Below are 12,990 nucleotides of genomic sequence, written 5' to 3'. Positions count from 1 at the left end.
TGAAGATGAAATGCTGTCTGGCTTTTTAATAGAGTGTTCCAAGGAACCCGCTGTGTCATTATCATTTTTAATACATGCTACTTTGTTTGCTGGATGAAATCTCTAATTCAGATATCCCACATGCTAAAAGGAATGTTTCTGAATAACACAAGGCCAGGTTATCAAAATCAAGGGATGGGAAATAAAAGAGCTGGGAGGTAGAGGAAAGAAACAGTAATAAGCAATGAGATTTTATTTCAAAATAATGACAAAGTTTTAATGTAAATACCAAAAATGCAAAAGAGCTCTTAAAAAGGATAGCTTAATAATATCATTATTGAAACAATAAAATAAAATAGTTGGCAAATTTAATCTCTGGCTCTTAAAATTCCCATTTGCGGGCTAGATTTTATATGTTCTAGTAGCATTCACTACATATCTCTTCAAAAATATTACATATAATAATGCAGCTAACTCTATACAATCTTTATCAATAAAATTCCAAGGTGCTTTTATTCATGGTGAATAAAAGCACCTTAGTATTCTTAGTGTTAAAACAATCAAGTAATTGCATAATATTTATAAAATATCTTTTAGGAAATCACCTCTGTGAAGAATAACAAAGACAACATACTGTCCTAGCTTCCATAGTTGTAACAACTTTGTGTTATTAACTTGTTATGTAATTAATTTGAGGGGTGAAATTTAACATATGAAACAAGAAGAGATAATGAATAAGAGAATAATGAATTACTGAACGATAGAGTTTTATGAAATAAAGAGCTTAGTGAAGGCTGGCAAGCTAGGAGTGTGTCTTGGGAGAGCAGGGGCCTCAGCTAGAACTGAGCTCAATGCCTGGGAGTGGATAGGGAAGTCCATCCAGGGAGGAGAAAGGTCAATTTGAGTAAAAGTAGAAAATGTCCACTTTTATCTCCTCTGTTCAAAAACAAAACAAAAAAACAGAGGCTAGAGAAGAAGATGAAGAGCTCACGTTAAGTGCCTCTAAAATGCATAGTCTTGAGGAAGCAGAATCCTTTTATTGGGGGGATTTGCTTTACTTTTAGATAAATAGATATTTTCTCATTTGGAACAATATTATATCGTTTCTCCAAAATCCAGGCTCTGAAGTTGGGTAATGTCTGTCTTGGTTCCACTGCTTTCTGGCTGTGTGAGTTACTTAATCCCACCATATCCAAGTTCATTTATTTGTCAAATGGAGATAAAAAGAAACAGTACCTGCTTTTTAAGATTGTTTGAGGTAAATCAGATAATTCATATAAAATATTTAGCATAGCACAGAGTCTTAATAAACAATACCTTTTGGATGCCTTTCCAAACATAGGATTCCAATTATTTATATGAAAGCAGTATTCAATGTTAAAGCTTACCTATTCTGTCAGTTATTCAATAATTACAGGTCTAAATGATCAAAGCGTTACCTCCAAGGAAGATCCAAGTACTAGCCTATATCCCTCTCTGTTTGAACATAAAAATTTATTCTGTCTTAGAAAAAAAATCCATCTGATCCTAAGAAAATAAGATGATTATGTAGCACAAAAATAATCCCAGACGACCAAATATTCAAAGAATGTACTGAATCTTCATGAAATCAACACTTGTTAATTCCCCACCATTACTGAAGAAATGAAAAATTGAGTCCCTTGTGTTTTGAACCATTATATTTACATGCAAACACATTTTCAGTTCTTTTCCAGGTTCAAGTCACTCATATAATTTCTTCAAAATTTGATTCATGTGACATCACTTTTCCATAGAATTCTTTAACTTTCTCTATGTCATATAGGAATATAAACTTAAATCCAATATTCACATTAAATTGAGAAAAGACTTATATATTAGGCATGCCTGGAAACATAAAGTGTAAGTATTAAGAGAAATTATAGAAAGGGCCCAGTTTAGACTTTATAAAAAATATTTCAATGCCTGGCCATTAATCTTGAGTGGATCTTTCAACTGTAATAAAAGTGACAGCATATCCTGTTTTCAAGTTTACTGATAGCGAACATCATTCTAAATTTTCACTTTGTGCTTCACTCTTTGCTTTGACTGTCAGGAAACTCAGGATTAAATTTCTAGTTCAAGCTTAGTGATGGTCCCATCTATGGTTCCTAGTAAAATTATCTTCTCTTTTACTCTAAATAATTTCTGTATTTTATTGCCTTTATGTGTGTTCATGAAATTTTAGAATAGGTTTGCTTAAATTATTTCTTGAAGGGAGTGGAACTAAAATATTTGCTCTTGGTTACTGAACTTACTCTTATTTTATATTATCCCAATATACTCCTTCAATTCAAAATTTTGAATTTTATACAGTAAAAAATGTTGAGAGTTGGAAAGAATGGGGGAAATGGACAGCAATTTAAAAAGTCATCATAGGGGTGGCTGGGTGGTTCAGTCAGTTGGGTGTCTACTTTTAGCTTGGGTCATGATCCCAGGGTTCTGGGATCCAGCCCCGCACTGGGCTCTCTGCTCTGAGGGGAGTCTGCTTCTCCCTCTCCCTCTGCCTGCTGCTACCCCTGCTTGTGCACGCACGATCTCTCTCTCTCTCTCTGTCAAATAAATAATTAAATCTTTAAAAAAAAAAGTCATCATAATGTAACCTCATTCTCTAGCCCAAAGCAAACTACAAAGACATACATATACTTAAATATGACAGGGTTACTGTTGTAACTGGTAAATGCCCTCAATGTACCAGGAAAGATCTCTGATTAAGAATTACATAACCTTGACCAAACCCTTTTACGGGACAAAGCAAGAAATTGGTTCCTTCTTTGACTGAACATTATTTTGGGGAACTAAGGTCTTTATAAAAGTCTTAAAATGTTTGAGGTATGTCTCAGATGATAAGGGTTTCTTTCTCTACCTAAAAACCTTTCTGTATTTTCCCCATGAAAATTCAGAGTCACTTTAGGCTTAAAGACTGTGAGGGAGCCTCCTTTGCCAAAAGAGATAATCCTTCCATGAAACTAAGATGCCAGTATCCTGTGTGCAAGGGAAGTGAAGACAAAAAAGTGAACCTAGGGTAGGAATCTTCAACTTTCCCTTTAACTGAATGGGAGCTTCTGTTCATTTTTCTAAGGCTACAAAATGGTGTACACACACACGAATGCACATGCGTGTGTGTGTGTGTGTGTGTGTGTGTAAGAGGGGATACTTTGGGATTTTAAAAAAAAGGAGTAACTTTCTAAGTAAACAGAGGACATGTCACTAAAAGTTTTACCTGACCCCTGTTGAAAAATCCCAGAAAACTAAGGAAAGAAGGAATTAAGGAATGAACCCATAAATTAGGTATCTATGGAAGCCTGATTGATCATCATTCTCTGGTTAGGGAACCAGGCTCTAAACGTTCCCTTAAAAGAGGATCATCCCATTAAATATAAAGAAAAGAAAAGGAGTGAGCACACTTGCTGAACAGTCCATGTCACATGACCTGGGAAACAACTTGCCTTGTTTATCCTCCTCCAGCTCACTGTCACAGCATCCATCCCTTTCATCCTTCATATTGTCATCAGCATCTGCTGCCTTCTGCGATGAGGTTTTACTCTCCTTTTCAGGGTCTAAATGATCTTTTTCATCATCTGAGGGTGACTTTGACATCTCATTCATTTGATCATCAGCCTGTCCTTCTTCATTAGCTTTCTCATCTTGTTTCTCCTCATCTACTTCAAAATCTTCTTCATATTCTGAGGGAAAAAAAAAATCACCACTATAAGAAGGAAAATAGAATCTCTGATACTTAACCCATTTTACTTTAATGAGAACTTTGACTCCACTACACTCTCTTCTCTGGGCCTTTCTTTGCTTCTTTTTCACACAATTACTGAACATGGAAAACCAACAGCAAATGATCAAAGATTGCAATCAGTTACATACACAAGAGCACAAAAGAAATAAAGCTCCAAATGACGAGCCTGAAACCTAATGAAAGTTCATTTACAAATGGACATCATCATCTACAATAACCAAAATGGACAAGAGAAGAACTTGATAGAAAAACAATAAAGTAGAAATAAATTAAAAATGAAGAGAACAGGATTATAATAATGAAAGTTAATTTGGAGACCCAGTGAGGTCATATTTCATATGAAGAATGTTCAAAATATTTGGATATCAAGTTAATGAATAGTGAAGTGGAAAATTCAATTAATCAAGTCCAAAGGCCCTGAGAAGTAATACTGTGAACAGCACATTCTTTGAGAACCAAATGGACATCAAGAAAAGGCATTATGAGGCATTCTATACCTAGACCAGAACCCAAATCATATGCATTATTCATCCCTACAGTCAATGAAATAATTACATTCCAAGGATAAAAAAATTCCTATAAAATAGAACATTGCTGTCACAGCCACTAATTTGCTTCATTCCCTACAGAGGTGCAACAAATCCACAGCAGAAAAAGGAAATTGTCGCATCAGATAAACTCCAGCTGTCCCTTGTGGTTATAATTTTTCACCTTTCATATTTAATTGTTCCCCTTTTTCCTCCACCAAAACCTAAAAATCTTGAAATGACAACATGCCAAGGATAGAGAGCAAAAGGATTTCATGCAGAACCAATTAAGCAAATAAACAATTATCTTTAAAATAAAAATTATAGGGAAAATAAAGCTTTCCCCATTTTGTGTGTTTTAGTTATTAGATATTCTGGCTTCCTTGCCAGTGGTAGGGGCCTGTCAGGTAATTACTTAGAGCTATGCACCCTGCCCCAGTGAAAGAAACTTAATTTAGAAATGCAGGCCCTGTGCATATGAAGAAAGCTCTGTTAATGCAGAGACTGTATGAGGGAGATGTAAGAGGAAAAGTGAAATCAGAAACTTACTGTAATGAAGAAAAGCAAACAAAGAGAATTCACAAGAATGTTTTCACAAAAAAAATTTAATACGGAGAACATGAAATGCGAATTATCTGTAAACCAAATTATAAATAAGCAAGAAGATGAAAAATTTGGTTTATAGTGTATGAAAGAAACAGGAAATACTAATAAAAACAAATATTTTTATCCAAATATTTCAGGCCAAATAATAGGATAGTTCCTCACTTGGCCCAGTCAGCTGTCAGTCAATAAGCCTTTTTTGAGAAGGATTCTCCAATTTTTGTGGAGGAAATAAGATGCAAATACACAAGAGATACAGTACTCATAGTAGTTTTTATACATGGTCCTCAGTAATGTTAGTTTCATCACTACTGGGCTTGATTGCTATGGATTTTCATACAGGACTCATGATTAATTACGTGAAATAGTGTCAAATGAATGGAATGGAATTAAAAAAGGGGGGCAGAAAGTCATTTGGAGATCATGGAAGACTTCGTAAAAGGGGGGGTTTAGGTTAGCCACAGAACACACGGGCGTGAGAAACACATGCATCTATCACTTTACAGATATTTGCTGCTGGTCACAGGATAAGCAGGGGGCCAAGTAGAACATGAGCGAACTGCTATAATCCATCAATAGTGTCACATAGTGGTGACATAGGAGGGTTTTAGAGGCAGGCTGCCGTGTGCCCAAGTCCAAGTGAAAACACTTGCTAACTATGTCACTTTACACAATTTGCTCAACATCTTCAAGGTTTAGTCTCTTTATCCGTGACATGGTAGTGCCTGCCTCACAAAGCAGTGGTGACTATTAAAGCAATCAGCCCTGGGGCAGGGGTGCCTGGGGGGCTCCGTTGGAGAAGCGTCTCCAGTGTCTGCTCAGGTCATGATCTCGGGGTCCTGGGATGGAGCCCATGTCGGGCTCTCTGCTCACTGGGGAGTCTGGTTCTCCCTCTGTCCCCTGCTTGTGCTCTCTCTCACTTGCTATCTCTCTCAAATAAATAAATAAATAAAATCTTTTAAAAAATATAATAATCATCCCTGGAACATGCTTAGTACAATGTCATGAGCAATACATGTCTAACACTTATTAGGGATTAGTAGTAATATGGGGGTGGAAGGGGTTGGTCATAGACTAAGAGAAATATACTCTAATGGAGGCACCTGATTAAAACTGGAGAAGTACAATTGTCCACAATCAGGACACAATTACAGTTATATTATTGAAGCAGAGCATAAAATTGAAGGAACATGTACTGAACCATAAGAGCAGTCCCTACATTCTGTTTTGCAGAAGCTTCTGTGTTTTCTCTCAAAGTACAAGATTCAAGGCTGCCCTGGCTTTGCTCTACCCACTACTGTCATTACACCTAAATATCATCTCTCCTTTAACCATGAGCACTCAATTAGCATGAGAGCTCAGAGCCACCTCCTTTGTGTGAGCTGCTCGTGTTCTCAATCTGAGTGAACTGGTGGCATGCTTTCTGGATTCCTTTTCATAATTGCTTCTGTTTCTCCCATCTCATCTTCCTTCTTCCAGAGAATTTAATTAGCTTGTTGTTTACCATCCCCACTAATGAGGAAGTGAGTTGACACGAGGTCGACGTCAGTCCAGCTGCAACCCTCTCTCACTGACCTCCACTCAAGTTTCTTGCTGCCCTTTACCATCAGGGGATGCTCTGCAAAGAGCTGAAGCCTCGCTGTCTCTGTTTCTTCTTCTTCTTTTTTTTTAAAGGACAAATCCATTAACTAGCCAACACAGAGGAAAGATCTTGGGAAAAGCTACAGCATAGGCATAAAGTACACTGCTCATAACACTGGCCAGGTTGGTTTAAGAAAAAAAAATGAAGAATATAAAAGCCTCTCCTGAGCATGGCTTTAATAAACCTACATGTCTTGAAAGTTAAAACACATAAAAACACGTCCAATTTGTTCACCTCTGTGCTACTGCTATCGCCATAGATAGTTTTAAAATTTCAACCTAAGATAATAAAGACTAGAAGAGATCACAGAGAGAGAGAAACTGGGTCAAAGTGTTAGAAGTGAAATCTTTTTTAAGATGATCGCATTCTTTCAGTAATAAACAAAGTCCAGTGCTATAATAGCTCTGTAATTCTTCTCTGGGATTTCTGAAACCCTTGGGCAGCAGCAAGATGAGAGGAGAAGGAGGAATGAGGGCTCTGCCCCTTTCCTGATGCCGGTTCTTGCACAGGTCATCCCAGTCCACAGCTAATGGTCCTTTAATCCCAGCGCTGTCTCCTTGCTGTAAGCGGGACAGGCAGGCAGCTCTCCCTTTCTGACTTTGGACATACCACCCACAACCAGGTAACATCGAGGATAGCTTGTGCAGAACAGGAGGAGAAACAGTTGGGAAAGCCTGGGTTTTGGAATTAGACAAGCCCGGGTATGGGAGTGTGGCAGAGTATGCCGGCCCAGAATATGCCACTTTGGCATCCGGTTTATTTTGAGCTGAAGGCAACTGAGAAATAGTAGATACAAGAAGAGTGCTCTACCCTCCCCCTATTTGCCTAAAAGCAGGACATAAACTTGTGAAGGTGTCTCCCCTCCCCTCTCTATCCAGGAAGGACAGAAGTTAATCAAAGGAGATAACTCCACACCCTTATCAGTCCAGAAAAAAACACCCGAGGAATCAGCATCACAAACCTCACTGAAACCAGCCTTTATCTAGCATTTGTTTCGCCATATATTTGCCTTCCCATAATTTGCTGCCCCAGAATCTCAGTGCTTTTTCCTTTGTCTTGTCACTTCTCTAAAAGTGTCTTATACTTTTTTTTTTTTAAGATTTTATTTATTTATTTGACAGAGAGAGACACAGCGAGAGAGGGAACACAAGCAGGGGGAGTGGGAGAGAGAGAAGCAGGCTTCCCGCAGAGCAGGGAGCCCGATGCGGGGCTTGATCCCAGGACCCTGGAATCATGACCTGAGCCGAAGGCAGACGCTTAACGACTGAGCCACCCAGGTGCCCCAAAAGTGTCTTATACTTTTGCTAAGATGCTACATAAGCCCAAGTTCTAACCACCCCCTTGAGTTACTCAGCACTGAATACTCCTGGGTGTATGTGCGATGCACATGCTAATAAATTTCTGTTTGTTTTTCCTGTTTTAATCTCTTTTGTCAGTCTCATTTACAAGGACCCAGTCAAAGAACCTAAATGGGTTGAGGAAAAAGTTTTCCTCTCCTCCAGTGTAAATCCTAGTTTTCCTTCTTTCTGTCTGTGTGTCTGAGCCTCAGTTTCCTATCCCATAAAATGGAGGGAGTAATAATATCTATCACAATGAATGGTAAGGATAAAATGAAATAGTGCGTGTTGAGCGCCTGGATGGCTCAGTTGGTTAAGCGTCAAACTCTTGATTTTGGTTCAGGTCATGATCTGAGGGTTGTGGGATTGAGCCCCGTGTGGGGTTCCATGCTGGGGTGTGGGGCCTCTCCCTCACCTTCTGCCCTTCCTCACCACAGTCTCTCTCTCTAAAAAAAAAAAAAAAGTACTGTGTGGAAAGCTCTGGCCCAGTGCTCAGTGCCTGGCACTTTCATTATTGGTTATTATCACTACTCTACATATGAGTGAGTGAGTGTGTGTGTGTGTGAGAGAGAAAGGAAGGTAAGAAGGAAGGGAGGATGGGAGAGAGGGAGGAAGGGGAGGAAGAAGAGAACAGGAGAGGAGAGAATAACAAGGAAGGCAGATTGGCTCCAGGACCCCGAGCCTATGTCAACTGTTTTTACTTATGGAATACTCTTATTACTATATAAGCATATTGTGCCTACCTGATCCCAAGCATCAATTTCACCAAAGCAAGTACATTCAAATACTAAAAAAAAAAAAAAAAAAAAAAAAGGTAAAATTCTATTTGGTCAACCCGGTCTCTCTCTGCAGAAGTGAACAGAGCTTCTGGCTCACGCAGACAGAAATTCTCCTTCCCCTCCTGCCCCTGCAAGCACCTTCACCTCTCCAGAATCAGGCCTGCCCTCTGTGAGGAAGGTGACACAGGACTCCATGCAAAACAGAGGGAGAAGGTATTCAGGGATCCCTCCATGCAACAGAACTGGCGGAAGACTGTAACCGAGTAACATATAGTAGGTATTGTTGCACATTTCGATAAGGGCATTTTAAAGACTGAAGCAAAACAACAATGGCAACAACAAAAGAACTCTGTGGTATCCATTACCGTATTTAAATATATTTTCCTGGGCATCTTCCCAAACATCTTGTCCTGGTTTTCCTTTAAGTTCCATTTCTTCCACAGCTGTTCTCACTTCTACGATCCCTGTTTTTTCTTCTTGAGCTGAAAAAATGACTGAAGCGGTTTTGTTCCCCTCCATCTCACTCCTTCTCGGTATCATGTACCCTCCATCCTTCCTCAGTTTCCCCTCACCCTTCTTCAGTTCTTCTCTTTTCTCCATACTCTTTTCTTTCTTAGGCTTTGGTGAAGTTGGATTTTTGTCAAGGCCCATTGCAATAATGCACCTATGAAAAATGTAAACATAAGGTGTTTATTAACCTTTATATATAACATAGTGGAACCTCAAAGCTTTTTAAATCACTTATTTCTTATTCCAGTAAGAAATACTATAAGAAATATTTTATTATAGTACACATAATTAATTAAAATAAACTTATTTTCTGATTCATAACAAATTCTTGTAAATGAACACAATCAATTATTAATAATTTTACCCACGGTAATTTGAACAAGAAAACAACTTAACAACTAAGAACAGTTGTCACAAGCTGAAACTTGTGCCTTTAAAGCATGTTTTTAGCCTTATTACAGAGTCCAATAAACATATCATTCAAGTTCTTAAATGAGAATTATGTGATAAAAGAACATTCGGGTATATAAACAGGGAAGCTGAGATAAAAATAATCAGGAGAAGAAAGATGCCATTCAGTCTTAGATAATTTGTTATTCCAACAACACAACAACAAAAGACTTCTATACAAGGTTGACTCTAAATAAATATGATTGATTTTTTAAGAAACATATATAGTCAAATGTTGTTGTGCCCTTTAAATAAACACCTCGGGAGCCTGCATGCTTATTTTAATAGAACTGTCATCATTGTTTTTAGAATGGCCTTTTGAAGCCTGTACAACAATCTTTTGGTGACTTTTCCTGGCAATAAGCTTTCATTCTTTGGAGATGGCAATAATTTGTAGAGGTCATGAAGTCATTCAAAGTCAAATCTGGTGAAACAAGCAGATGATCTGAATATATTAAGACATTAAAAAATATTTTAAAAAATATTTTAAAAAATATTTAAAAAATATTTTTAAAAATATTTAACAAAAGTAACATGAATAAATCCTTCTATAGCTTTTTTCCTATCTCTCAAGTTAATATTGAAATAAGAATTCCAATTATGATAATAATACATATACATACAATAATATGTACAATAATATTATACAATAATGTACAATAATACATTAATAAAAATATGATTATGCTAATAGTAAGATGATTGAGTGATGCATTAAGAACTATCATCACAACTTGACAGAGGAGGAGGTACAATACTGTACAATAATGTACAATAATACATTAATAAAAATACGATTATGCTAATAGTAAGATTATTGAGCGACACATTAAGAACTATCATCACAACTTGACAAAGGAGGAAACTGAGGCTGGCAGGCCTCAATGCCTTGCCCAAGCTCACCCAGCAGGTTAGGGATGGAGCTGGATCCTGGCTCAGGGTTGCTAGACTCCATCCCCTCACAATGACGTACAAAGATATTGTTAGATTATGGGTGTAGCCCTCCCAGAAGGACAGCCCCATGGACAGATGTTACACTGCAGGGCTTCCCACCAGGGAAAGTGCTCACACTCTTCACCAGAAACTAACAAAACCTGGAGAAGTTCGCGCCAAGGCCTAGAGATGATCCGTGACCTGAGAAAAGTGCCTGGCAACTGTCAGCCTCCACCAGCCTCCTCCTCTAGAACTACCTGCGTCCCCTTCCCTACACAACTTAGTGGGAAACTGAATCAATAGAGCACACAGGTGAAAACAGATCCAAATGTAGTCAAGATGTATCCATCCAGGAAGAACAGAAATAATATGTAAAATTTGAAAACTGCCTCAGTGTGAATTAGATTTAATGGCAATTTCTTGAGCTAAAGATTTCACTGAATTTCAGCCATCCCCAGTCTAGAAATAGCATAGGCATCAATCCTCCCAGCTTATGAGAACTTAGTTATATCACTTATCTTTTCAATATCCCCCCATAAAATAAAGCTAAAAGGATTTGCACTCAAAGTAACTATCAGGCTGTAAAAAATGAGATAATAAGAATACACTTACCTCCCCCATATTAAGCACGATAAATGTTTCTTGCCTGTAATGATGATGTACTTAGCACACTGCTTTCCTTGGAATAAAGGTGTCATGAATCTTCACAGAATATGATTACTAGCATTGCCTTCTGTTCAAGCTCTTCTTCCCTCATCAATGGCAACACCAAATCCATCGATTTGGAGCTTCTGATCTGCTGTTACTTTTGGTTTATGTTGTGACTACGTAGAGGCTTTGATGCCTCCCTACTGCATTCACAGACTTTTTATTGCCCATCTGCTTAGGGGAATTGGATGAACGAAGTGAGCTACATCTGTGCTCTCCTCGTCACTGACTACCTATTTGACTTCTGAGTATAATTTGAGGTGTTGATTCTGATTACTAAAGCTCAACGCAGTCTGCACTCTACTTGGCTAGGCAATTCTTCCTTCTGTGCTTCACTCTAGTAACTGAAAATAACTACCTTGTCTCTTCAGTTGCCATGACTGAGGGATGGGTACAAGTGTGCAAACTCCACACTAGACGTGACCACTGCTGAGCCTTTCTTGTTTTCTGAAGACCTTAAACAGGTAATTCCTAATCATTTTTAGAACTAGAACTCCCTATTGTTGTTTTAAATAATTCCCTCCTCATAACAAAAGTTCCAGAGCCAGTACTTTTAAAATGAATGAAAATTAATTTCTTTTTTAACAAATTAGAGGCATTCATGTACACCCCCTTAAAATAATTAAAAGTATCATGGATGTGACCCCCCCAAAAAGGTTATATAATAAGTGAATTATGTTATATTTTATAAATATTTATTTTATATTTATATTATATAAATAAATTTTTAAAAAGTTAACAGACCTAACAGGCCTTATTCTTTAATATCACAGCCATTTTATTTTTATTATTTGAAAAGGTCAAAGAAAGGAGCTAGAGGGAATCAAATGAAATCATATAAAAATTGTGCATGGAGTAATAAGTGTTAAATAGGAAAGTAGATGTCATCAATCAGATTTTAGTACTGATTATTAAACCTCCAAAGAAAGTGTTTACAACCAAACATTTACAGCTTGGATTTATACAGCAACTCTCAAAGAATGCAATGTGTTTGTGCATGGATGACTGTATATAAGCTCATTAGCTTTCCTGGGAGGCAAACAGAAATTTGTTAAATGACTTGCCCACAAATATGGAGAAAGTATATTTGAGTTGGAACAGGAAAACAGCCTCAGGTGGGTCCTAAGTACATCTGGGCACTCCTACTATATTGCTCTAGACCATTGACTGTCCCACTTGCTGGATGGCTCTTTCACACCTTTTCTCTCCCCTAAAACCTCCAATGCCTTCTTCCTTAAGTCTTAACCTCAGCTGATAAATTCTTGGATGACTGAAAATACAGAAACAATCAGCAGAGAACTTCCAGTTGATCCCAACACTTCCATCTGACACATATTAATTGGTTTACTTGCTATTTGCCTTTCCCCCATTAGAATGGGCTCCACAAGGGCAGGAACTTTGGGTGGTTCACTCCGGTTTTCTAGCTTGGCATATATCAATTTTCCATGAGTACTTGCAGAAAAAAATTAAAGAAAGCCTACAAGCAAGTGTCCTAATTTCAAACAGAACATCCAATATGAAAGCTGATAAGCAACAGTCAAAATTGACCCTTTATCATGCATTTCGTTATGCCTGAGATTAAAACTAGGGGCATGAGAATGATAACCGGGCCACACCACAATGCAAGCATGACCTGTCACGCCCAACCATATAAGACAGATGCTTGGCACATGCTTTGGGACTCCCAAACCAGTTCCTAAGAAGAATGAGAATAAAACACCCTCTCTCCTTCACTTCATAAACAGAACTTAAAGCA

At 37.9% G+C, this 12,990-nt stretch overlaps 1 protein-coding gene across 2 annotated transcripts in view; it reads right to left on the bottom strand.

Moving 5' to 3' along the window:
- The window catches only part of ERICH3 (glutamate rich 3), a 99,848-nt gene that overhangs the window by 25,443 nt on the left and 61,415 nt on the right, over positions 1-12,990 (bottom strand). For both annotated transcript variants that reach the window (XM_032426008.1, XM_032426017.1), the window contains exons 10-11: positions 8,999-9,297; positions 3,447-3,683 (exon numbers count right to left, since the gene is read on the bottom strand). In XM_032426008.1, coding sequence (XP_032281899.1) covers positions 3,447-3,683; positions 8,999-9,297 — 536 coding nt within the window. The remainder of the gene's footprint in view (positions 1-3,446; positions 3,684-8,998; positions 9,298-12,990) is intronic.

The sequence above is a fragment of the Phoca vitulina genome, unplaced genomic scaffold (assembly GCF_004348235.1).
Source record: "Phoca vitulina isolate PV1807 unplaced genomic scaffold, GSC_HSeal_1.0 scaffold2, whole genome shotgun sequence".
Taxonomy (NCBI): Eukaryota; Metazoa; Chordata; class Mammalia; order Carnivora; family Phocidae; genus Phoca; species Phoca vitulina.
The sequence above is the reverse complement of the archived record's forward strand: the minus strand, read 5'-3'. Positions and strand labels throughout refer to the sequence as shown.